The sequence below is a fragment of the Bos javanicus genome, chromosome 16 (genome assembly GCF_032452875.1).
Source record: "Bos javanicus breed banteng chromosome 16, ARS-OSU_banteng_1.0, whole genome shotgun sequence".
NCBI lineage: Eukaryota > Metazoa > Chordata > Mammalia > Artiodactyla > Bovidae > Bos > Bos javanicus.
The window spans coordinates 58,448,746-58,475,691 of NC_083883.1; the positions used below are offsets into that span (position 1 = coordinate 58,448,746).

The window sequence follows — 26,946 nt, forward strand, 5'->3', positions numbered from 1 at the left end:
CAGATAGTGCTTTGGAGTGAAAAAAAGGGGGAAAAACCCTCTCGTTGGAGATTTCAAAACAGATCCTACCAGCTTTCAAATCTGTGCACTTGTGGAGTGGCAGGGCTTGGGGAAGAGGCGTAGGAGACTTGGGGTGCGGGTGTTTGTCATAAACAAATAAGCCACAGGATTTATACATATATATAAATGTGCGTTTCCCTTGGCGTGTTTGGTGTCTTTCTCCCTGGCATCCAGGGTGGGTGGTGTGCAAGTCTGACTTCTCTCACACTTTGACTGGGGTCTGGCGAGTGAGCGTGTGTGATGGAATTGAGGAGGGGGTTGCTGGGTTTTTGATCTGATTCACTTGACAGATTATTTGAATCCAGCCCACCTTTCCGCACATGTCAAACAGATGGGATCATTGTTAAAGCCTTGGGAGAGCCGTGGCTGAGCGGTGGGTAAGGCAGGGAGGGGAAGAGAGGAGGGGGACGGTGCAGAGGGGGTGCCTTCCAGTAGCTTTGTGTTTTCACACGTTGGAACTGACAGGAGCCCTTCTTCTCCGTGGGGGGTGTTTTGGGGGCATGGGGCTGATGAGGGGTGGGATGGAAAGGAGAGAGAGAGGTGGGGTGTTGGTGGGCAGGGTTATGATGTCACAGCAAAAGTTACAACAGGAGGAAAACACAGAAATGGTTCAACATTTTTTTTTTAAACTTTGGACTGCCAAGAGCTGAAGGAGAGTGGTGAGCAAAGGAATGAAGGGGAGAGAGAGAGAAACTAAACTGGAAGCTTGAGTTTTGTGTAGCTTCTTGAAACCTTATGAATGGATTACTAGCAGCTGAGAACCAAGAGAGACCTATAGGGGATGCAAGATCATTCACACACTAGAAGGGGGAGAAACAAACGCACGGCGGAATTCTTCCTTGCTGTGTATCCCTCCTCCCTGAAATGAATGGTATGAATCCTTTTTCTGAGGGTCCTGGGGGTGGCATAGGGAGGGGCAAGTTTACTTCTCCTTTACTTACCTGGGTATCTTCCCTTCATTTAAACTAAGGCTCCTCTCCTTCCTTCCCTCCTTTCTGCCCTGGTTTCTCTCTCTCTCTGTCTCCTCTGCTTTCTGTCTTTCTCTGCAACCCCCCTACCCCTTTCCAAAGCCCCAATCTCTGTTTAGCTGCTTTGGTGGGAGGCGGGGAGGTGGAGGAAAGGACTGAGACAGAAAAGTGAAGGAAGACAGGGAGACGCTAAGAGGAAAAGGCACAGTCTAGGATTGAGGGATTTCTGTTTAGTGATATCCACGTGCCTGAATTGATATCTTCTTCAGGGACTTGCCTTGAAGTGTCAGTGGATGCTGTATAGGGAGACAGGGCACACCAGCGATGGAGGCTTTAGGATACAGCATTTGTAAAGCACATCAATCAGTGATTAGCTAGGGTAGAGGAACTTAGAAGATGATGAGGGGACCCAAGGCAGAAGAGGCAGGGTGATCTTACTCCAAAGTAATGTGGGCTGCATGTTTTATATGTGGGCAACACAAGCAGTGGTTTTAGAACTGTAAATGATTTTTCTTATTATTGAATGAAGCACCCAATATATTCCTCTCCCTGCTTTGTATTCACCCATGGTCAAACACCCTTACCTGTATTGAGAATTCAGACCCGCTCAGTGTGTATGCATGTGTGTGTGTGTGTGTATGTGTGTGGGTACACACATGATTTTAGGGGTAGGACTCCTTGAGATAGCTTACATCTAGGCAAACAGAAATTTGGAGGTTAAATACACATTATTTATTTCCCCATTTTATCCATTCATTTCAAATCAATGAAAAAAACTAGTTGTTTGGGTCTAGCTGCTGATATTTGTAATTTACTTATTTTGAGCATCTCATTTGTTTATTTGCTCACTCAGCATATGGTGACTTTTAGTAACTTCAGAGTGAGAAACTTGAGCGAGAATAAGAACTATATCGTGCAAATCCATGGCATTTCCTCTGAATGTTTCCTACAGCAGGATAATTGATTTCTCCTTTCTCCCAATGGCTAATGTGAAGTGAATTTGGGGTATTGTCCTTTCAAATCCCAAATGATTGAAATAAGAAAAGAATACAGTATATATGTGGCAAAACAAACAAACAAACAAAGCGAGACAAGTGGTCCCTAAAAGAGTGGTGTGGGTTTATTAGGCAGTAAGCAAGTCTGTTCACAACACATGTGTGAGTATGTGTATGTGAGTGTGTGTGTGAGAGAGAGAGAGAGAATACATACAGAAGAGAGTGCTCCAAAACAGTATTGATTGTTGGCTATTGATTGTGTAGGCTGCGGCTGCTGGAAGAGAAAGCGGGAGATGTTTACGGGGGAAACCAAGAGTAGCATCTGTCCCCTGTGCCTCAGTGAGGTGGGGAGGTTTTCAGGAGGGAGGAGGGGACAGGCAGGAGGTGGAGAGATGCACCGAACTTATTAGCTTTGACATCATCATTGTCTTTAAATGAAACAAACAAGAAGATAATTATAGGCAGAGAGGAAGGGAGAGAAGGGGAGCAGGAGGGACTGGAGAGCACAGGTCCCCTGAAGGATATGCTCTTCTTCTCATTCTCTTTTCCATCTTCCCAGGGACCCACAAGACTCCCAGAAGGTGAAGTCAAGGGCTCTCAGACTCCTAAGGTTATTAGGGCACCAGACTGGCAGCCCAGAGGAGAACTTTACGGAGACTTGCAACACACCAACAAGTTGGAAGGGGATTAAAAACAACCTTCAGCACTCACCAACCCCAGAGCTGAGGGAAACATTCTGACCTGCACAGGCAGACTGGAGGCTGGATGGGGAGCTGGCTGAGGAGGACATCTGGAAGTGAAGGCTAAGTACCAGCTGGCATTTTTTGTGCCCCCTAGATTCTTTTTTTTTTTTTTTTTTGCCTTTTTAGATAGTAAGCGTCAAATTCTGTTTCTCTGTATACCAGTTTTTCTAGCAATTTGTTGGAAGGTAAGTGTATTTGAGGTTAAAGACGACAAAGAAAAGGTAACTCCTAGGGAAGGAAGGGGGATAAAGAAAAGAACATTGGAGGCTAATATTCTTTTTAATAACTTCAGGTAGTGAGTGGTATGTGTGTGCACAAATGTGTATTTGAGAAGATTTGGCTCCTGCCCACGTGTCCCCCTTCTGGTATCAACGAGGGGAGGAGCTATTGAAGAAGGGGGAAAAAAAAGAAAAAGAAAGAAACCTGAGCTCTCTGGAAGAAATTCAAAGGAACCCAGAGAAATGGACTTCATTCTTCAAGGACTGAACTAGAGCAAGGAGAGAGAGAGAGAGGTCAAGGGAGAGGTTGAGGGACATATATAGGGAGAGGTTGAGGGACAGAGGCTACGCGGTCACAGCACCCAGTGCAGGCAGCCAGGAGAGGTGCTCTTTGGGGGCTGCTTGAAAAGTCTGGTCCCTGAACAAAACAATTTGCCAGGGGACAGCAAATCCACAGCTAGCTGTCTCCTCCTCTTAACCCCATCACCCCGGTGTGGTACCCAGAAGCTGACTTCTGGTCCTGTATAAAGAGCCGGGGGGAGGTATGATGTGCTTCAAGATTCTGAGGGTAAGCCTGGTAGTTCTGGCTGGGTGGGCGCTCAGTACTGTCAGCTCGGAGCTGGGCTGGACACGCAAGAGATCCTTGGCCCAAAGAGGACACCTGAGCCAGGTGCTGTCGGAAGGAGAGCACTGTTGGCTGGGGGCCAAGGTTCGAAGACCCAGAGTTGCTCCTCAGCATCACCTCTTTGGGGTCTATCCCAGCCTGCCTGGGGACTACCTGAGGCCCTACCCTGCAGGAGATCAGGGAAGGGACCATGCAGAATGCAGTGAGCAAGATGCCGAGGGAATGGCTGTGAGCTCTGTGCCCCCAGACCCAACTGCAAGTGCAAGAATGAGGAGTGAGGCTGAGCGGCCAGCCGCTCCGTGGGGAGGGGACAGTCCTATTGGGCAGTCGGAGCTACTGGGAGATGATGACACTTATCTTGGCGATGGAGGATCCAAGGAGCCTCTAGGTGAGGCTGGGACTCTAGAAGGCACAGCCTCGGCTGCCACCATGATCACCACCTTCCCATGCCCAGGGGAATCCGGACCAGAGACCCAAAGGAAGGGTCAGACCAAGACCAGGCGTCGGCGCCAGGTGGTGAAGGGACAGGCAGGAGGCCTGTGGGGAGACCCCAAGTTTGCGCCCCAGCATTTCCAGCTGTGGCCTAAGCATCCCCTCACGCCTAGGGTCCGAACCGGCCCATCAGAGAGTGGCATCCGGAATGGTGGAGGGGACCCCTCCTGGGAAGCAGAGACCGTGAGCCCCCAAGGAAGACTGCCTGTCTTGTACTTCTCTGGGAGGCGGGAGCCGCTGCTGCTGCGTCCAGAAGTGCTGGCTGACATTCCCCGGGAGGCGTTCACAGTGGAAGCCTGGGTGAGACCGGAGGGAGGACAGAACAGCCCAGCCATCATTGCAGGTAATCACCCACTCCTGGGCTTTCCGTAGTCCGTGGGGTAGGGCTGGCTTCTGGTTTTGGTGAGGTTAGACATCGGGGGCAAGGAGGGGAAAGGGGCAGAACAGAAGAGCCAGGGAGGGCTAGCCGGGCAGAGGGGGGGAAGGGCCTCTATTCATCTGCGCAGCAGAATCCCAGGCATCATCTGCATTAATGACTCTATAACCACAAGAGCATTTGTCCCTTGTATTGATCTCGTGTGCTTCTATACATTGTGCTGGCACTTAGGAGACCTCCAGCTCACTCTCTCATCCCTCTTTAAAGGGGAAGATCTCTGGTTCTTTGTCAGTGGGGAAGAGGTGTCACACTCCATTTCTTATAGTCCAGTGTGAGAAACCCAGGCAACTTTGAAACGACATGAAAGTGTACAGACCTGGGCAGTGAGTCATGCCTGGGCTGGACTAGGTAGTGAGGAAACAAGGCTGCCGGCTACATAGCCAATGGGTCCTGGTTGGTTTCCTTTTCTTCGAGTAGCCCTGGAATGTAGCAGAACGCTACTACCTTGACCAGGTCCTGGAGTCCCCTTTGTCTTGTCCTAAAAATCATGTGTCCAGCCTGGGACTAGCAAGGTCTACTGGAAAAGATGGGCACTCACAAGCCAGGACCCTGGTTTCTAACCTGGGCTGTTGTAAAAGGGACCAGAAATGCACCTTGTATAATTCTATGGTCTTCATTAGGAACAGTGTTTGGGAACACTCTCCACATTTATTTTACAGTATACCCGGATCTTGGCTTTCATGGAAAGTCACCCAGAAGGACAAAGAAAAGAGTAGGATTAGGAATAACTGTCTCCCTTGCCTCAGTGGGGGTGGGGGACGGTTGGGGGATACTGGTTTCAAGCAGGGAGTGGGTAAGGGATTAGAAGTGATACATGATCATTCAGTGTCTCTTTATCCCTTCAGAGCCCCCACCCCAGGACAGAACCTCACACAAACCTAGGTACATAGTAGAACCATTTTCATCTTATTAATCTGGATTGTACACAACACCCTTTGATGCTTGCCAGTCCCATGACATGGATGGGGAAACCAAAGTCGTGAGAGGTATGCCTGGGGCAGACGGGGAGCGGAACTCCAGAACCCCTGAAGGGCTTGACAGCTCCCAATATTAAAGACTTCTCAGGCTGGTGGGTGCCTGCAAATAAATTTTAGACCAGAGAAAGAAATCTGGAAGGAGGGAGCCTCTTGCGATGGTGTGTTGCTGGAACATCCCTTCCGGACACGCTGTCTTCCCCCCTCTTTGGCTGTAATTTCTCTTTTGGAAGCTGGGATTCCCAGACACTGAGCACTCTAGACTCTTGTGGTTTTGCTTGATTTTATTTTGGGGTGGGAAAGGGGGTGAGGGGAGAGGATAGAGAAGGGGCTGGGCTGGATGATAGGTTGGGGCAGAGAAAGAGTAGAAGGAAATCCTTATTCTGAGGCCAAATGGAAGAAATAATGAGATGATTATCTGATCGGAGTTGGCAGCTTCACAGTTTTTCCCAGATGACATCTTCTTGCTGCCTAATCTCGCTTCCTAGTACCCATCTGCCAGGGAAACTGTGTGCTTGCCATCTAGACCACGACTCCACTTACCCCTCCTCTGGCAGTAGCAGCACAGGGACCTGGGATCAGTTCCCTGGCTCTGAAGAATCGGAGAAAGATCCAGCAGGAATATAGGAGGGAGGCTGTAAGAAACCAGTGGTCTGAGTTGTTAAAATTTAGACCTGAGGGAACAGTTTCTGGACAGTGGGTACCTGACCCCTGTTCCTGAACTTTCTGCATCCTTCTGTTCTTATTCTCTGAAGAGAGGAGAACAGGGTCAGGATTTGGTTCCAGTTATAGGGCTCCTGTCTATGGGGTTGCACAGAGTCAGACATGACTGAAGTGACTTAGCAGCAGCAGCATAGGGCTTCCTAAGTGGCTCAGTGGGTAAAAGAATCTGCCTGCAATGCTGGAGACTCAGGAGAAGCGTGTTCAGTCCCTGGGTTGGGAAGATCCCCTGGAGGAGGGCATGGCAACCCACTCCAGTATTCTTGCCTGGAGAATCCCATGAACAGAGGAACCTGGCAGCTACAGTCCATGGGGTCACAAAGAGTCAGGCAAGACTGAAGTGACTGAGCATGCACCTACACAGCTTTCCTTAATGTACCAGCCCTCCCCCGCCAGCCCATACCTCTCCCTCCCATGCCCACCTCCACTGCCGCCCCCTGCCCCCCAACCTTGCCACAGCGCATACTCAACTCCTTCTCCAAGGTGCCCATCTGAGCTCTTGCCACCTCCCTAAGCATGTAAAATTAGGCAGGAAATCTTTCGCAGACAGTCTAGCCTCTGAGGTTTCTTTCTCTTCAAATCAAAGCATTCCCGGAGCTGTGCTGGCAGGTCCCCTGTAGGTCCACACCGGAAAGACGGAGAGCAGAGAATACTCGGGTCTGTCTCCTCTCCACCTCCCACCCTGTATCTTTGTTCAGATTTGTGCACCTCAGAAAATATTCAGAAAAGATTTAGGGTAAAAGTTTGGGAGAGATAGGGGCTGAGAACCCAGCCTTCGTTCTTCAGGATTCTAGCAACTGGGTTCCCAGGACATAGGCATCCTTGTCGACTCGCTGTGGTCAGCTCCATATGCTTTCCCTGGGGCCCCCTGGGCTGAGAACCACGAAGGGCCAAGGGTAGTCACCCCCAGGAATAAAAGTCTCTGATTTGCTCATCTATTCACTCTTACCAACAGATCAGCCCATCTTCCCTCTCTGACCCTAGCCCTGGTCCTTTTAGCCGGTACCTGCCTCTTCCTGGGATGGTTGGCCTTCAGCTGTTGCAGAATGACCACAGCTGAACTGTGCTCCTGAGGTAAATACAGTTCAACCACGGGAGTTCTGCTGCCCCACTGAGGATAACACAAGATGATACAACACTTGGCTCCCACACTCTTCTAACAGCTCTCAAACCTCAGGTTCTACCTACTTAACCTAGACCCAGTTTTCTCCATCTACCAAACTTGGGGCATTTTCTCCTCGGCAGAGATATCAAGGGCTTCAGTTGCCCTAGCCGTGGTAGAGGAACCATCCCCCACCCCCACCCCCCCACCCCACCCCCAGAGATAGGAGGCCTCGGAGAATACTTCCTACACAGAGCACTAGGTGGCAGTGTTGCTTCGTGCACAGGAGAGTAGGCGGTGCCTTGGAAGCCAAGTAGTGGGGAATGCAGTCTGGTTTCTTGGAGGGCTGTCCCTTCCCGGGCCTCTGGGAGGTATTTGATCATTCCCTCCCAGAGCGTGTTGGTAGGCATCCCTGAGGGTCGGCTTCATACAAGTCTCTTTGCAGGGCCCATGTGAAAGGGCTCAAGTGGCATTCTTTGGGTTATGACTAACCGGCACTTGTAACAACTGTAAAGAAAACAAAATCAACTCGAGGTACCTCCCCCTCCCACCCCCCCCCCCCCCAACTCCCACATGCTTCCAAAATAGGAAGTTTTTGGATTCCGGGTGGATTGCTGGAATACTTTCATTTAGGGCTGAGAGGACAATGTGGGCCTCACAGGCTGTAGGTGTTTAGCTTCTCTCTGGCCCCTGGAGGGGGAGCGATGGTGCTGGGCCTCCCGCAGCTTAGATCTTCTGAAGTTGCCAATCTCCTGTAGCTCTGACTCCCGGCAAGCAGGAAAGGACTGTGTGTGGCTGCTCCAGTGTCAGGGCCTCCATAAAGGTCACTGCTCGGGGGCCTGGCAATTCAGGGATTTGTGGCCACCGAGGAGTAGCCTGGGGTCAGCAGCCCATTTGGACGGGCTTTTGGAACTCAGCTGTGGACATAAGTCAAATGCTGTCCTATCCTGGTGTGAAATCTTTAAGCTCCAGCACTCAGTCCTGAAACCACCCTGTTTCCCTCCTTCTCAACTTCCTTTCCTCTCCTTCCACACCAACACACACAGAAGAGGAACTTCTAATGGGTTCCTCCTCACCCGTAATTGATTTCAAATGTTCCCTGAAGTTGCCCAGCTGACTAACCACCTGCAACTCCAAGTGGCCGGAGACTGAGTCAGTAAGTCCATGGCAGGATTGGAGCCCAAGCCCACGCTTCTTCATTCAACAAATATTTATTGAGTGCTTTGCCATGCAAAGCAGGGCAAGGCTTTGTGGGGGAATACAAAGATGTCTAAGAAACTGTCCCTGACTTGAAGATGAGTTTTCTTTCTCTGAGGATCCAGGTTGAGGTAGAGATCCCAGGGCAGAATCTGGGAGTCAGACCTGGAATCAGATTCCATCTGACACTTATCAGTGCTGGGATCTGTGGCAATCCATTCAACTTTTCTGAGCTTTGGTTTCCTCACTTGGAGAAATGGGAAAATGTCGCAAAGAGTTGTTATAGTGTTTAAAGAAGCCATGTATGTAAAGTGCCCAACACAGACTTGACTGTAAAATTCATTTATGAAGTGCTATAACAGCAGGAGGTGATCATTGCTAACAGCAGTGTATTAGCCTACTCATCTTTGGTGCTAACCTGTCAACCTGTAATCTTTTCTTAGGTAGGGTATTAATTTCAGGTTACAACAGATTTGTGAACTCAGCCAAGCACAGTGGTGGCAGGGCCTAGCTGCTACAAAGAAGACATGTTTTAGACAATACTCATGTGTATGGGCAAAAAACTCGAGGACTGTACTTGTGACTAATTGTATAACAGGTTATTTTAGTTTCTGTTCTGTGGAAAGTGTAAAGCATTCCAACAAAGGGTTTTAATGTAGATTTTTTTTTTGCACCCATGCTGTTGATTGCTAAATGTAATAGTCTGATCATGACGCTGAATAAATGTCTTTTTTTTTTTTTTTAATGTGCTGTGTAAAGTTAGTCTACTCTGAAGCCATTTTGGTAAACTACCCCAACAGTGTGAAGTTAGAATTCCTTCAGGGTGATGCCAGGTTCCATTTGAAATTTATTTACAACCTGCTTGGTGGAGAAGCTGTTGTCTTCAGAACCTTGGTGTAGTTGAACTGACAGTTACTGTGTTGTGACCTGGAGTCCACCGTTAAAAGGGTCACCCATGCAAAGTCATGGAGTTTTTTTAAAATTTTTTTTGGTTATTAATGATTGTTGGCACATCCTATGCAATATATCTAAATTGAATTATGGTACCAGATAAAGTTATAGATGGGAATGAAGCTTGTGTATCATCCATTATCATGTGTAATCAATAAAAGATTTAATACCCTCAAAAAAAAAAAAAAAAAAAGAATTTAACTTACTCATTTGTCCAGCAGGAATGGTGGTAAATAGGGTTTTTTTTTTTTTTTTTGCAAGATGGTCTCAAGATGATTGAGAACACTATTGAGTCAGTGGCTTGAAAAGACCATTTTTTTTTTGTTTTTTGATCCTTTTTTTTTTTTTTTTTAAGCCTGGGCTATACTCTTGCCTGGAAAATCCCATGGATGGAGGAGCCTGGTGGGCTGCAGTCCATGGGGTCGCTGAGGGTCAGACACGACTGAGTGACTTCACTTTCACTTTTCACTTTCATGCATTGGAGAAGGAAATGGCAACCCACTCCAGTGTTCTTGCCTGGAGAATCCCAGGGATGGGGGAGCCTGGTGGGCTGCCGTCTATGGGGTCGCACAGAGTCAGACACGACTGAAGTGACCTATATACTATTTAATACGTTGGACAGTGGTCCAAGGCTATTTTGGGGTCATGCACCCTTTTGGGAATATGATGGAAGCTCTGCTCACTTTTTAGCAATATTCCCAAGTCACATATTTCATGTAAGTTTCAAAGGTCTCTGGATTTCCTGGTAGGAAGGTCAGCATTTGCTGACCTTGTTTAAGGCATATGGATAGCTTTTGTTTTGAACGACCCCAGAGAAATGAGATTTCACAGGACTCTGTAACATCCCCTTCTCTCAGTAAGGGAGTAGCAGCCCCGGGGTGAGGAGTTTTATTGATGTGGGGTGTGGAGCTTTGCAGAAGGCAGATTGACACATGGAAGTATCCACAGAGATGTAAAGAGAATTTAAAAGGAAGGCCACGTGTGCTGCCTCCCCTAGTATCCAGCAGGGCTCAGTGACATGTGAAGCACCACGTCCATACCTTTCCCAGGGCTCCTGTGAAGATAAGGTTTCCATTACCCTCCTCCTCAGCTGCCTCTTCCTATACTGCATTGGTGGTCAAGGTCAGAATGTTTGCCCTCGTGGGACCCTGAGGAATTGCCCATTTTATTCTCACTTAGTTCTGCTCCTTGATCTTGCCCCAGACATGCAGTGAAGTCATAGTAACCCTGCGTGAAAGAACTGTGGACACGAGATTGTTGGTCTCCGGGGGTGAGTATGCCCACTGTGATGGGAATGAGATCCATGAGTCTGCTTGTGTGGGCAAGCCATGTGCCCCGATGGATGTAAGTTAGCATCTGTGTACAGCAGAGTCTGTCCTGTGGAGGTGTGGTCCTCCAGAAGAGAGGCATTGTCTGGTTTTAGAAGGAAAACAGATGGTCAGTCTGCCCCCTCCTTTCACAGCTCCCTGACCCTTGTCCACAGAATCTTCCGGATTCCCTGTGTGGAAAAGATCTCCTCCACTGCTCAGTCCCCATAGTCCTTGACCTGTGACTTCCTGGGGTGCACATTGCTCCCTGCTGCCGTGGTTCTATACAGGTCTTGTTTTTATTTACTGAAAGTTCCCCAGGAGCCAAATGCATGTCTGATTCACTTTTGTCGTCCCTAAGTACCTAGCACAGTGTTAGACTGTCAGCTATGTTTGTAGAATGGATAAAGTAGAAAGTTAGGTTGCCGATGCCCACTAGGAATGAGAAAAAGGTGAGAGAAACTTTCTGTAACTCGAGGCTCTTTGTGGGGAACCAGGGCAGTGACTTTCAGATTCTGATTTTGTTGCCTACAGAGGTGTCTCAGTGGTTTTTGAGGGGAACTGTTGGACACGGGGCTTCCTGCCCACCATCAAGACGGGTAGCCCCTCTCTTACCTGTTTCATATGAAAAAAGAGTTTCTGCTGTGCTTAGCCACTCAGTTGTGTCTGACTTTTGAGACCCAGCGTGGGCCACAGGCCTTGCATAGCCTACCAGGCTCCTCTGTCCATGGGGATTCTCCAGGCAAGAACACTGGAATGGGTTGCCATGCCCTCCTCCAGGGGATCTTCCCAATCCAGGGATCGAACCTAGGTCTCTCTCATTGTAGGCAGATTCTTTACTGTCTAGCCACCAGGGAAGCCCGCCCTCCCACCCCACCCCCCAAAAGTGTTTAATTGCTTCTAAAAAGTTTAAACCCTGTAACTCTAGAGCAGAGGTTGGTATACTCTGGCCCATGGGCCACATCTTGTCCAAAGCAAAAGTCTGTTTTTATAAAGAAAGTTTTATTAGAACCCAGCCACACCCAATTGGTTATGTGTTCTCTGGAGCTGCTCCTACTTTGAATGGCAGAGTAGTTGCAACAGAGAAGATATTGCCCACAAAGCCTAAAATATGTGCTGTGTGGCCCTTTGTAGAAAGTTGGCTAACTCCTGCCCTTGAGTTTGCTTCTCAAACTTAAATGTGCATAGAGATTCCCTGAAATTCTTCTCAAAGTGATCTCACTGCTATGGGAATACACCTTGCCGCAGATGCAATGAGAATGCCAAGTACAGCGCATTTCCTTTCCGAAGGACCAGAGGCGCTGTGCTATGAATTTGTCACCGCATGTACACTAAGGCCGGATGCCTTGGTGCAGCAGGGATAAAGGAAAACCAGTTTCTGAGAGATTCAGGACTCCTTTGACAGCCGACTCTGCCTTGAGGATTCATGAGGGCCTTGCAGATCACGCTTTAGACCGTATAGCAGTTTACAATGCTTTCACCCGATCTTCCTCCTCTCTTTCCTTCCCTCGAGGTCAGACCTGCATCATGGACTAATGGCTCTCCTGGCCTTTTCGGGCTTCCTCCCTGTTTTATCTCCTAGTTATCTCTCCTAATAAAGTCCATGTATATTGAGCTCCATCTTGACATCTGCTTCTTTCACTAATGCAACTAACTAACACAAGGTCTGGGGGAACCTGAGATTCTGCATTTCTAACAGGCTCCTCGGTGCTGCTGCTACTAGCATGCGGATCATGACTTAGGACTTAAGTGGACACGTGAGTCTCGAGAAGTGTCAGCAAAAAAGTGCCTTTTTCTTTAAAGGCACAAGAATTAGTAAATAATTTAGACTTTACAGGTTGCACAGTCTCCATTGAAACTATTCTGTTCCTAGAATGTCCAAGCCCCTATAAACAATATGTAAATGAATGAGCAGAGCTGTGTTTCAATAAAACTTTATTTACGAAGACAAGTGGCAGATCTGATTTTGGCTGTGGGCAGATCAGATTTTGGCTGGCTATTTGCCAGCTCCTGGTATCCAGGACTCTTCCTGCATGCTGTGCGTCTTCCTCAATCCTCTTTTGCTTTGCTTCCTAGTTCTACACTATGCAGGATAATGCCTACAGAGAGACTGACAGTATCAGGGGTAGGAAAACTCCTTTTATTCAAGTAAATACAAAACTTCCCAGAAATTTCCTTCAAAAAAAACAAATCCTGATGGTTTCTGGATATAAACATTCCAGATGGAGTTTGTATTTATTTAGAGCTGACCCTTGAACAACGTGAGTTTGAGCTGTTGAATCTGAGGATGTGGACCCAGATATGGAGGAGATGGGAATACAGAGGGCTAACTATAAGTTGCACATGGATTTCTGAATGCATGGAGTGTTGGTGACCCTAACCCTTGCATTGTGCAACATCAACTATATTTTCTTTTTATGGCATTTTGAGATAAAACTTTTATACTGTAAACTTCACCTGTTCAAACTCTACAATTTATGTTTTTTAGAATATTTACAGAGTTGTGCAATTGTCACTACAATCTAATTTTAGAACATTTTCATTCTACCCAAAAGAAACAACTTACTCATTAGTAGTCACTCCCCATTTCCTTCCCCTTCTTCCCAAATACACAATAACTAGTCAGTTCAGTCGCTCAGTCGTGTCTGACTCTTTGTGACACCATAAATTGCAGAACTCCAGGCCTCCCTGTCCATCACCAACTCCCAGAGTTCACTCAGACTCAGGTCGATCGAGTCGGTGATGCCATCCAGCCATCTCATCCTCTGTCGTCCCCTTCTCCTCCTGCCCCCAATCCCTCCCAGCAGTCTTTTCCAATGAGTCAACTCTTCGCATGAGGTGGCCAAAGTACTGGAGTTTCAGCTTTAGCATCAGTCCTTCCAAAGAACACCCAGGACTGATCTCCTTTAGAATGGACTGGTTGGATCTCCTTGCAGTCCAAGGGACTCTCAGGAGTCTCCAACACCACAGTTCAAAAGCATCAGTTCTTTGGCACTCAGTTTTCTTCACAGTCCAAATCTCACATCCATGCATGACTACTGGAAAAACCAGAGCCTTGACTAGACGGACCTTTGTTGGCAAAGTAATGTCTCTGCTTTTCAATATGCTATCTAGGTTGGTCATAACTTTCCTTCCAAGGAGTAAGCTTCTTTTAATTTCATGGCTGCAATCACCATCTGCAGTGATTTTGGAGCCCCCAAAAATAAAGTCTGACACTGTTTCCACTGTTTCCCCATCTATTTCCCATGAAGTGATGGGACCAGATGCCATGATCTTAGTTTTTTGAATGTTGCAACCACTATTTTCTGTCTCTGTAGATTTGGCTACTCCGGTCATTCCATGTAATACAGTAAGTACCCTACATATGAATCTTTAACTTGAGAACTTCAAAGATGCGAACTTGTGTTTGCATGTCTAATCGTGTAAGTTAGTTCACATGCCTGGCATATTTTTCAAGGTATTGTGCTGTGAGATTAAATATGTTCTATTTTTGTGTGTGTTTGTTTTTTATGCATTATTTGTGTGAAAAGTATTACAAATCTATACAGTACAGTACTATACAGCTGATTGTATCTGGTACCTAGGCTAACTTTGTTGGACTTATATGAACAAATTGGATTTGTGAACTCTCAGAAGGGAACTCATTCATATGTAGCAGGCTTACTCTGTGTGGTCTTTTGAATCTGGTTTCTTTCACTTGAGGTTTGCTTTTTTTAGTATGTATTGGAGCGTCATTCCTTTTTATTGCTGAATACTATTCCTTATATATGTCCTATTTTGTTTATTCATTCTGCAGTTGATGGACATTTTAGTGGCTTCCACTTTTGGGCTGTTACAAATAGTGCTGCTATGGACCCTGCACAAGCAGACTTATGTTTTTATTTCTGCTGGGTAGGCACCTAAGAGTGGGATTGTATATGGTAACTCTGTGTTAAACATTTTGAAGCACTGACAGACTGTTTTCCAAAATGGCTACACCATTTTGCACTCCTCAGCAATGCACGAGAGTTTGGTTTTATATTTTTGACCCACTGAAATGAAAAGGGCTTCTCTGGGCTCGTTGAAGGCTAGGGCTTGGCCACTGCTTACATCTGGTAGCACCTGGGTCGTCTTTGAGGAATGTGCTGATGTTTTGTACAATGAATAAACACCTGGATCTCTGCACTGAGACCTCTGCAATCACATGAAGGTCTTACTGATTGAGAAGGAAATTATCATCAAGCTCCTTCCTTCAGCCACTTAAGGGCATCCTAAGAGGGCCCTTTCTTCCCTGAACCTAACTCTGCCTGATGGAGTTTCCCTTCAGCCTGAACTGCATTACTTTCTATGGCTTTCCACCACATGAGCTCAGAATGACATGCTCATGGGGAACACTCAGGCCCTCCACAGTGCCTCAGATTCTGATGCAGCAGCACCTTCAGGAAGCAAAAGAGAGAAACAGAAGGGAGGAGGGAAAATAAAGGCCATAGAGTTCTGATAATATGACCTGAACTTTTCCCTGGACTCCAGCTCTGGGCGCTCAGGCATTGCCATCTCCCTGTGGCCCACACTATTCAGGGCCTGTGTCTGACTCCCAGGGGGTTGGGATGCTGAAGTCACCCAGGTGTCTGGGGTACAGGTCAGGAAAGGAGACTCACTTCCAGGTGGTAGCACAGAGGGGCTTTCTCTGAGCATGACTGTGTGATTGTCCTCATCACATTGCAGGTGTGTTGCTTGACACCGCTCCCTGCCCTTCCTGTCTTCATCCCCTTCTTCAGTTACTACCCCCCTTCATGGCATCTACAATCTCAGGATGACAGTGTAGTCAGGAGGAGCCTTGGCCAATCCACGTGCCACCATCTGCTTCTCTCTTCTCTTTGTCTATTGGTTGTCTATTCTCTCCATCCTCAGAGATGAGATGGAAACCCACAGGCACTCTCAGTGTAGTTCTTGGGTGGAGTACAGGTTGTCAGGTGGAAATATTCAGGAGTAATAGGGGTGCAGCTGGAAAGTAGGCATCACCTTTGGCAGCCCAAGTAAATTCACCCGTTTGCCCTGCACTGGCAATGCTTTGTCCTTCCTCACCTTCTGCTCCCTCCTCCGTGCTCTGCTTTATTGTTCCTCTGGAGCTGCCCATCTGAGTCATTTGGGATGTGTGTGCCAGGTGGCTTGGCTTCTTCCTGTTCCCATCCTAGCCCATGCCTTGAGGAGGCAAAATAAATAGGAGTGGAAGGCGGCACGTTAGTTTGTATTCTGAGCCTGTATACCCTGACTGTCCCTTAGCTTTGGTTCCTGCTGCCATAAACAAGTACATCAATTCCATGCTTCTGTGTTCTGAGGGTCAGTTACTCTGGGTACTCATCAGATTCCTTCCTGCTCACATCATACACCCCATGACCCTGGCACCTTCTAGAAAACACATCTCTATGTTAAGTTTGTGTCCCAAAAATAACATCCCCTCCTTCTCATGTTCATTACCTGCCTTAAAAAAATCCCATGCTTTGAATTTTTTTAAAAAAGAGAGCATCCAGGAAATAAAGCCCAGTGGGCAAACAAAAACATCCCAATTCTCTTTATGAGTCAGAAGTGAGTCGTAGAGAAAAATGGTCCTGCCCAAATATACAAAACGGTCATTGGAACCCAACATTTCAGAGCATTTTGAAGTTGAAATGTTGCCATGGCAATGCTTGGGATATCAAGACCAGTAATCATGGCTCATTTCTGGATTAGAAGTCCAGTGGCTGATCAGAGGGGAAGTCACAGAGCTTAAAAGTTAATCAATCAGTTAGTGAGTCATCATTCAAGCAGTGACTCAGCATTTGCTGACTTTCATACAACTTGTTGCCCTGCATTTTGGACAGGTTAGAAAATAAATATACTTTTTTTTGGGTTCTGTTTATTATTTTATCCATTCATCCCACATTTATTGAGTTCCTCTTAGGTGAAGTATTAGACATTTAGTCATATGTTGGGGGAATCAAGAGAGCAAGGCAGAGGCCATACCTAGAAGATTCTCTCTGTCCGGTGGGAGCTGACCTGTAATTAGACTATTGCAGCTTGGCCTCTGGGAGATCCCAGTCCTATCTCGATGAGACCAAGAATTCCTCGAGGCTAGAAAGGGAGAGCCAGTAACTGGAGAGACTGAAGGAGGCCTGAAGGCAGCAGAATTGGGGAAAAGAGAAAAGGATGGATTTACCAAAGTGTCAGATGGTACAGAGCCACCCGATACGAGATCAGGCCTGAACTGGGCCCATTGGATGCAGCTGTTAGAAAATCATCAGGGACTTTAGAGAGAGCAGTTTCACTCTGGAGTTGGGGGTTCAGAGGGGACTCCACATTACAGCGGGTGGAGTTATGAGTGAGATGTGAGACTATGAAGACCCAGAACAGGGTCCAGCACAATCTGCTCAGAAACTGGCCATGGACAGAAGGCAGAAGTAGACACAGGGGTGTAGAGGGAATTTTTTAAGGTAAGAGAGAGCCAACGTCCTGTAATAAAGCACTAGTCATATAAAAGAGAAGGCAGCATAACACACAGGGAGGTGATACAAGATGGATCCCGGAAATGGAGAGCATGCCCATGCAAGTTCCAGTGTTTCAAGAAATTATTGAAAGGATTTTTATTTGACAAATACTTATGTAGTATTTACTCAACAGCACATGTAACTGTGGTCACTTTGAAAATGTTAACTCATGAACTCAGAACAACTCAAGGAAGTGGATGGAGAAGCTGTAGCACAGAGAGGAATAGGATGACACACAGCTGCTCCTGCAGCATCGAGATTTGAACCTGAACGCTCGGTCCCTAGGATCAAAGTGAAGGTGAAAGTGTTAGTTGCTCAGTCACGTCCAACTCTTTGCAACCTCATGGACTGTAGATCATCAGGTTCCTCTGCCCATGAGATTCTCTGGGCAAAAATAGTAGAGTGGGTTGCCATGCCCTTCTCCAGGGGATCTTCCTGCCTCAGGGATCAGACCCAGGTCTCCCAAATTGCAGGCTGATTCTTTACCGTCTGAGCTACCAGGGAAGCCCAAGAAACTACTCCCCAAACCCACACTCACCAAACTTACTTCAAGTCACTCCCTGGGATTTTAGTTAATATGACACCTTTTCTAGAAAACCTTCCTTGGCCTCACTGATATAGATTTGTTCTCCAATGAATACTGATATCCTGCTGTTGTTATTGTTGCTTAGTTGCTAAGTCGTGTCTGACTCTTTTGTGACCCCGTGGACCCTGTCAGGTTCCTGTCTGTAGGATTCTCCAGGCCAAAATCCTGGAGTGCGTTGTCATCTCCTTCTCCAGGGCATCTTCCTGATCCCGGGACTGAACACATGTCTCCTACATTGCAGGTGGATTCTTTACTATTGAGTCACCTGGAAAGCCCCTGATATCCTGCACTAAGCCTTATCAAAACACTTAGGTCAACTTACTGTAATTTCCATCTTACGTTTTAATCATTAAACAGATACTCTTTGAGTTCCTACTGTGTGCCAGGCCCTGTGCTGGGGACTGTTAGACAGACATGGCCCTACTGCCATATTTCTCTTTTGGCTAGCTCTGCTCCTGGGCTACTGGAGGTCAAGGCTGTGGTTTGTTCATTGGATCTAGTGCAGCGATAGCAAATGAAACTCATCTGATAAATATTTGATAAGAGGATGAATGAATGAGTGAACAAACAGAAGGCACGATTAGTCTTACAAACTGGGAAGCGAATTTTTCTACTCGGAAGTAGGCACAGGTAACCTTTACATCCTATTGATTTGGAAAGTGACTAATATGTCTGAAATTCACTCAAAAATAACTAGAAGGGATGATTACCCTTATCTTCCACCTCGAATTCCTTTTCCTCAACCCCCCTCAATACATCTTTATTTGATAAATATTGACTGGAAACTAGTCTCCTAGAAGAATTGGATATAGTTAAAACTTGATTTAACTATGATCATTTTTGACCTTTCAGATATTATCTGTTCTATTTATTTGCTTCTTGCGGTTTGTATGCATTGTCTCTTTTATGCTCACATTATTCCTTGTGGAAGAGGGAGAAGGCAGTGTTTGTAGAAAAAAATCTTGCCAATCCAGAAAAGAGGTCAACAGTGGTCCAGAAACTTTCCTTAGTTTCCAAGTCTTTCCTGCCTTTGCTGCTTCTGTGGTCTTCACGAAATCTGCAGTTATTACAAAGTTTGGGGGGTGGGGGTGGGGAGGTGAAATTCTTTTAACATAAGATACTTATAGGTCTGAACACACCTGATCTCGTCTGATAAAACACTTAGAGGAAGTACATAGCTCTAAGTGCTTTTTAATCCGTTCACTCACCTACTAATTTATTTATTCAACAGGACTCTACTGAGCACAGAGTGTATGACAGGACTACCTGCTCTTAAGGAGTTTATAATACAAGGGAAGACATAAGCCCTATACCTGTTAAAATGATAATATTAACTCTGAGGGACTTCCCTGGTGTTCCAGGAGCTAAGGCACCATGCTCTCAACGCAGGTGGCCTGGTTTGATCCCTGGTCAGGGAGCTAGATCCTACATGCCACAACTGAAAGATCCTGCAGGCTGCAATAAAGATCAAAGATCCTGCATGACCCAGCTAAGACCTAGCACAGTCAAGTAAATAAATAAATAAGAAAATAGTATTTGGCAAAGTAATGGATAATAATATTGAGTGCTTATTGTGTGTTAAGCACTGTTTTCATTATTTTACATGTGTGAATTAATTTAATCCTCCCTCAAACCCTGTAAATTAGGTATCACTATTATCTCCATTTCATGGATGAGGAAAATGGGAGAGGATTGCTCTAGGCTGTAGAGTTATTAAGTTTGGCTGGTCTGGTGGATCTCACTCCACAATCTGCTCTATTAACTTCAGCTGAGTTCAGTTACTCAGTCATGTCCAACTCTTTGCGAACCTATGGACTGCAGCACGCCAGGCTTCCCTGTCCATCACCAACACCAGGAGCTTGCTCAAACACGTCCATTGAGTTGGTGATGCCATCTAACTATCTCATCCTCTGTCATCCCCTTCTCCTCCTGCCTTCAATCTTTTCCAGCATCAGGATCTTATCCAGTGAGTCAGTTCTTTGCAACAGGTAGCCAAAGTATTGGAGTTTCAGCTTCAGCATCAGTCCTTCCAATGAATATTCAGGACTGATTTCCTTTAGGATGGACTGGTTGGATCTCCTTGCAGTCCAAGGGACTCTCAAGAGTCTTCTCCAACACCACAGTTCAAAAGCATCAGCTCTTCGCTGCTCAGCTTTCTTTATGCTCCAACTCTCACATCCATACACAACTACTGGACAAACTATAGCTTTGGTTAGACAGACCTTTGTCAGTAAAGTAATGTCTCTGCTTTTTAATATGCTGTCTAGGTTGGTCATAGCTTTTCTTCCAAGGAGCAAGTGTCTTTTAATTTCATGGCTGCAGTCACCAACTGCAGTGATTTTGGAACCCAAGAAAATAAAATCTGTCACTGTTTCCACTTTTCCCCCATCTATTTGCCGTGAAACAATGGGACCGGATGTCCTGATTTTCATTTTCTTGAATGTTGAGTTTTAAGTCAGCTTTTTCACTCTCTTCTTTCACCAAGAGGCTCTTTAGTTCCTCATCGTTGTCTGCCATAAGGGCAGTGTCCTCTGCATATCTGAGATTATTTATATTTCTCCCAGCAATCTTGATTTCAGCTTGTGCTTCTTCCAGCCCAGCATTTCGCATGATGTACTCTGCATATCAGTTAAACAAGCAGGGTGACAATATACAGCCTTGACGTTCAGTTCAGTCGCTCAGTTGTGTCCATGTCTTTGCAAACCTGTGGACTGAAGCACGCTAGACCTCCCTGTCCATCACCAACTCCTGGAGTTTACCCAAACTCATGTCCATTGAGTCAGTGATGCCATCCAACCATCTCATCCACTGTTGTCCCCTTCTCCCCCTACCTTCAATCTTTCCCAGCATCAAGGTCTTTTCAAATGAGTCAGTTCTTCTCATCAGGTGGCCCAGTTTTGAAACAGTCCATTGTTCCATGTCTGATTCTAACTGCTGCTTCTTGACCTGCACACAGGTTTCTTAGCAGGCAGGTAAGGTGGTCTGGCATTCCCATCTCTTGAAGAATTTTCCACAGTTTGTTGTGATCCACACAGTCAAAGACTTAAATGTAGTTAATGAAGCAGAAGTAGTTGATTTTCTGGAACTCTCTTGCTTTTTCTATGATCCAATGATGTTGGCAATTTGAGCTCTAGTTCCTCTGCCTTTTCTAAATCCAGTTTGAACATCTGGAAGTCCATGGTTCACATACTATTGAAGGCTAGCTTGGAGAATTTTGAGCATTACTTTGCTAGCATGTGAGATGAGTGCAATTGTGCAGTAGTTCGAACATTCTTTGGCATTGCCTTTCTTTGGGATTGGAATGAAAACTGACCTTTTGCAGTCCTGTGGCAAGTGCTGAGTTTTACAAATTTGCTCACATATTATGTGCAGCACTTTGACAGCATCATCTTTTAGGATTTGAAATACCTCAGCTGGAATTCCCTCACCTCCACTAGCTTTGTTTGTAGTGATGCTTCCTAAAGCCCACTTGACTTCCCACTCCAGGATGTCTGGCTCTAGGTGAGTGATCACACCATTGTGGTTATCTGGGTCATGAAGATCTTTTTTGTCTAGTTCTTCTGTATATTCTTGCCACTTCTTAGTATCTTCTGCTTCTGTTAGGTCCCTAGCATTTCTGTCCTTTATTGAACCCATCTTTATATGAAATGTTCCCTGGTGTCTCTAATTTTCTTGAAGAGATCTCTAGTCTTTCCCATTCTATTGTTTTCCTCTATTTCTTTGCATTGATCACTTAGCAAGGCTTTCTTATCTCTCCTTGGTATTCTTTGGAACTCTGCATTCAGATGGTTATATCTTTCCTTTTCTCCTTTGCCTTTTGTGACTCGTCTTTCCTGAGCTATTTTTAAGGCCTCCTCAGACAACCATTTTGCCTTTTTGCATTTCTTTTTCTTGGGGATGGTTTTGATCACTACCTCCTTTACAATGTCATGAACCTCCATCCACAGTTCTTCAGGCACTCTATCAAATCTAATCCCTTGAACGTATTTTTCACTTTTACTGTATAGTTGTAAGGGATTTGATTTAGGTCATACCTGAATGGGGGTCTAGCAGTTTTCCCTAGTTTCTTCCATTTCAGTCTGAATTTGGCAATAAGGAGTTCATGATCTGAGCCAGAGTCAACTCCCAGTCTTGTTTTTGCTGACTGTATAGAGCTTCTCTATCTTCAACTGCAAAGAATACAATCAATCTGATTTCAGTATTGACCCTCTGGTGATGTCCACCTCTTGATGTAGAGCCATCTCTTGTGTTTTTGGAAGAGGGTGTTCGCTATGGCTAGTGTGTTCTCATGGCAAAACTCTGTTAGTCTTACCCTGCTTCATTTTGTACTCCGAGGCCAAACTTGGCCTGTTACACCAGGTATCTCTTGACTTCCTACTTTTGCATTCCAGTGCCCTATGATGATAAGGACATCTTTTTCTGGTGTTAGTTCTAGAAGGTCTTGTAGGTCATCATAGAACTGTTCAGCTTCTTTGGCATTAGTGGTTGGGGCATAGATTTGGATTATTGTGATATTGAATGATTTGCCTTGGAAATGAACAAAGATCATTCTGTCATTTTTGAGACTGCACCTAAATACTGCATTTCAGACTCTTTTGTTGATTATGAGGGCTACTCTATTTTCTGAGGGATTCTTGCCCACAGTAGTAGATATAATGGTCATCTGAATTAAATTCGCCCATTCCCGTCCATTTTAGATCACTGACTCCTAGAATGTTGAGGTTCACTCTTGCCATCTCCTGTTTGACCACTTCCAGTTTGCCTTGATTCATGGGCCTAACATTCCAGGTTCCCATGCAATATTGTTCTTTACAGCATCGGACTTTATTTCCATCACCAGTCACATCCACAACTGGGCATTGGTTTTACTTTGGCTCAGCCTCTTCATTCTTTCTGTAGCTATTTCTCCACTCTTCTCCAGTAGCATATTGGGCACCTCCCGACCTGAGGCGTTCATCTTTCAGTGTCATATCTTTTTGCCTTTAGATTAACCCACTACCCTTACCTTCCCAGTGAGATTTATTCTTTCATATGTGTTCTTGTTATTAATTAGCATCATTTCTTTTCAGCTTGAAGAAGTCCTTTTAACGTTTCTTGTAAGCCTTGTTTAGTGGTGATGAACTCTTTTATCATTTGCTTTTCTGAAAAGCAATTTATTCTTTCCTTCTTAATATTAATTTTGCTGATAATATTAACTTTGGAGGTTCTTCATATACACACTAAGATCTGAGCAGCTCTGGTCTAGAGCTGGCCTTGTCTTTGTGCACTTTTAGCCTAGTTCAGCAAGTAGAAAATAGTACCTCTTTTAAAGGTAGAAAGTAGTAGTGCTTTTCATTTAATTCCTCATGTCCACTCTCACCTGCATCCATAACAATAATAATAACTTTGAGATTAGCTAACATTTAGTGATGCTTTGATTGAAGGCGGGAGAAGAAGGGGACAACAGAGGATGAAATGGTTGGATGGTATCACCAACTCAATGGACATGAGTTTGGGTAAACTCTGGGAGTTGGTGATGGACAGGGAGGCCTGGTCCATGGGGCTGCAGTCCATGGAGTGCTGCAGTCCATGGGGTCACAAAGAGTCGGACACGACTGAGTGACTGAACTGAATTGAGTGACGCTTTGTGTCAGGCAACTTGTTAACTACTTTCCATGGATGCTATGTATGGGTCACCTCTTCTGAGGATGTGTATGCCTTTGGATTTTTGTCCTTCATCTTATCATTCTGTGTTTCTCTGCTCTCCTCTCCCTGCCAATCTGCCTCATTCACTCACCGTATGCATGCATGGCCTACAGAAAGCCTGGGACATCTCATTCTGATTGCTATCATTGTAAGGCATGACTAAAATGAAGAGTGGACTGTAAAGAGGTTTAAATTTTTTTCTGGGAAGATGCTAGTGAAATATTCTCAGGAGGTCCCCCCCCCACTCCCCCGCCCTGTAAAAACTTGAACTCATAGTTAAAAAGTGAGCCTAATCCTATCTTGAAGGAAAGTCATCTATAACAGCTGAAAAATACCTCCCTGGGCTTTTTTTCACTTTCTCCAGCTGACACAATCCTGCTCTCTGCCAGGTTGCACGGCTTTTGATGGATGGCCTCTCTCCTCCTCTTTGTTCCTTTTTGTTCCCCGCATGCTCTCCCTGGGTGGGGCGGTAAGGTATTGGGTAAGTAGTTCTGCAGAAGGCAGCAAATAGTTGTGCAGAGAGGCCATAGGCATAAATTCCTGAGAAAGAACCTTGCCTTGTACCAGGTTGATTTATAATCATGACCTAACCCGGCCCTATTTTTTGCTCATTTTTTTCCTGAAATCAAACTTGCACCACACAGCATGTTTTTCCAGTTACCAGAACTGATGACACTGTGCGTGACTTCTTTCTTTTACTGAACCTCACCTTCCTGGAAGCCAATGGGCTTTCCAAGAGAAGCAGAACTCTCACTCCAGACTCTAACCCTCCCAGAAGTACAGAGGAGAACTCAGCTGTGGTAGTTACTGGAACTGAGATTCTGCAGCCATTTCTGTGCCAAGGACAGCATTTTTATCTGGACTTTTTCTTCTTCCACCTTGACCTGTAGTTAAGTGATCTCCTCTATGAGACTCTGTTATAGGTAAATGACAGAGCAGGTCAGATGCAATTGCAGGGTGAGTGGGCAGCCCTACCCCCTACCCAACCATTGTCCCCTCTCCCCAAGAATGGTGGGATATCCTCCTTCCCCAAGTTAAGATTCTAATGACTTAGTTTGACTTTCAGAGAAGGTAGAAGGTAGGAACTAAAACTTGTTCCTCCCTTGACCCTTTGCAAATTCACAGGTGTCTAAGACAGGATCTTCTTCTCAAGGAACGTTCAAATTGCTTGGTTGAATAATGTAATAGCTGCAGTGCTATGAGGGTCAGCAAGCTGCAACAGAAAACTGCTTTGATTAAAGTATGGCCAAGCAAAGATTGGAGAAGGCAATGGCAACCCACTCCGGTATCTTGCCTGGAAAATCCCATGGACGGAGGAGCCTAGTGGGCTGCAGTCCATAGGGTTGCTAAGAGTCGGACACGACTGAGCGACTTCACTTTCACTTTTCACTTTCATGCATTGGAGAAGGAAATGGCAACCCACTCCAGTGTTCTTGCCTGGAGAATCCCAGGGATGGGGGACCCTGGTGGGCTGCCGTTGTGGGGTCGCACAGAGTCGGACACGACTGAAGCAACTTAGCAGCAAGCAAGGATTCATGTACAAAGTGAAGTTTAGGTTAATTTTGAAGGGCACACCTGTAGATGGGACCCACTTCAGATAAAGGGAGCTCTCTAGCATTATTTAGGGAGTTGAGACTATATTTGATGTTGGTTTTAGGAAAGTGGCATGTTGACTGGAGAGCAGGATTTTAATTGGGGAGTGTACAAGAATGAAGTCTCAATGCGTCGTGCGTCGTTCTCAGCATTACGCCTACATAGCCTCTCAGACAGGGAGATATTTTTGGCTTTGCCTTTATTTCAACACTCTGAAACTGAAGTTCACATAATGTTCTTGAAACGCAGACACTTTTCTGCTTTGAGGAAGAAAAGGGTATGAACTGCTCCTTTCCCCCTTTTGTTATTATCGTAAAATCAGAATGCCAAGGACAGGTTGATTCCTGACAGTTCTCACTTCATATTGACCTTTATAAGTCCTGGGGTGGATACAGTCCCCCTCATTGTGATGCCAAGAGCACTGTTGGAGCACAACTCCCTCTTTCTGGTCTTGTGTTCAGGGGAGTCTCTTCTGGCAAAACCTCCTGACAGAAGCTTCTAGTTAGGGGAGCAAGGTGAGATTTCTGATGGAAAGGTAGGTGAGCAGTCAGAACAGTGTGATTGCATTGTTTGAGAGCAACTCTTACCTGGACCATCTCGCTTCCTGTCTCTGATGCGAACTCTTCCTCCACCAGTTACAATCCTAGTGGGGAAACCAAGAAGAAGGAGGAAATGCAGATGGAAGCCACAGGTTTGCAGGAGAGCTTTCAGTTGAGTATTCATATTAGCTCCCTTCCCACTTTCTCCAGCCTTTAGTCACTGTCCTGGCTTTGGGATACGAAGCTCTCCCTTTCTCTCAGCGTCCTCTAGAATTCATTACTGAGTGTCATGTGTCACAGAAAACCCTGAAGGGCCACCCAGATGTTTTATCAAATGTCAACAAGGCAGCCTGTCAGTTCAGATACTGGCCAACCTGGAGATATTAACCGATATCTCAGTTAATATTAACTCTCACCTCCAAACTATTTCCAGGTGTAAATGTCAGCTTATACATTTTTTTTTTTTTGAAAATCAGATCCCAGACAGTTTTAAAGAAATGGTCTGAAAATTTGTTAATGTTATACTCACCAGCTTTTTTGCTCTTCATGCTCCAAAAGAGCAACTAACCACTTATTTATTTATTTATTTTAGTATTTGAAATGTTTTAGTGCAGTGGACTCGGAGAAGGCGATGGCACCCCACTCCAGTACTCTTACCTGGAAAATCCCATGGACGGAGGAGCCTGGTAGGCTGCAGTCCACTGGGTTGCTAGGAGTTGGACATGACTGAGTGACTTCACTTTCACTTTTCACTTTCATGCATTGGAGAAGGAAATGGCAACCCACTCTAGTGTTCTTGCCTGGAGAATCTCAGGGACGGGGAAGCCTGGTGGGCTGCTGTCTATGGGGTTGCACAGAGTGGGATATAACTGAAGCAACTTAGCAGCAGCAGCAACAGCAGTGCAGTGGAAAGAGCATGGGCTTTTGGGTCAAAGAGATCTGGTTTTGATCCCTGCCTCTGGTTCTTCCTAAATGTAAGACTGTGGAAAACTTAACTTCTATGATCTTCAGTTTTTTGGTTTCTAAGTGAAGATAATAAAATTTAGTTCATACATTTGTGGTAGAGTTTACAAGGGCTGGCACATGTCTGGTGTCTGGAGTATAGTAGATATTTAATAAAAGATAGTGTGTCTTTTTACTTCCTCTTGGCATGAGCAGATCTCCTGAGTGCAGAGAAAGAAGCCCAGGAGAGAAAGAAGCAGGCTTACTCCTCTACAAGGGTTACATTTAAAAATTTCCACATTAAACAATT

At 45.7% G+C, this 26,946-nt stretch overlaps 1 protein-coding gene across 1 annotated transcript in view; it reads left to right on the top strand.

The window, feature by feature from the left end:
* Positions 1–2,069: 2,069 nt before the first annotated feature.
* The window catches only part of PAPPA2 (pappalysin 2), a 317,270-nt gene continuing 292,393 nt past the window's right edge, over positions 2,070–26,946 (top strand). The window contains exon 1 of the mRNA XM_061383283.1: positions 2,070–4,444. Coding sequence (XP_061239267.1) covers positions 3,529–4,444 — 916 coding nt within the window. The 5' untranslated portion in view covers positions 2,070–3,528. The remainder of the gene's footprint in view (positions 4,445–26,946) is intronic.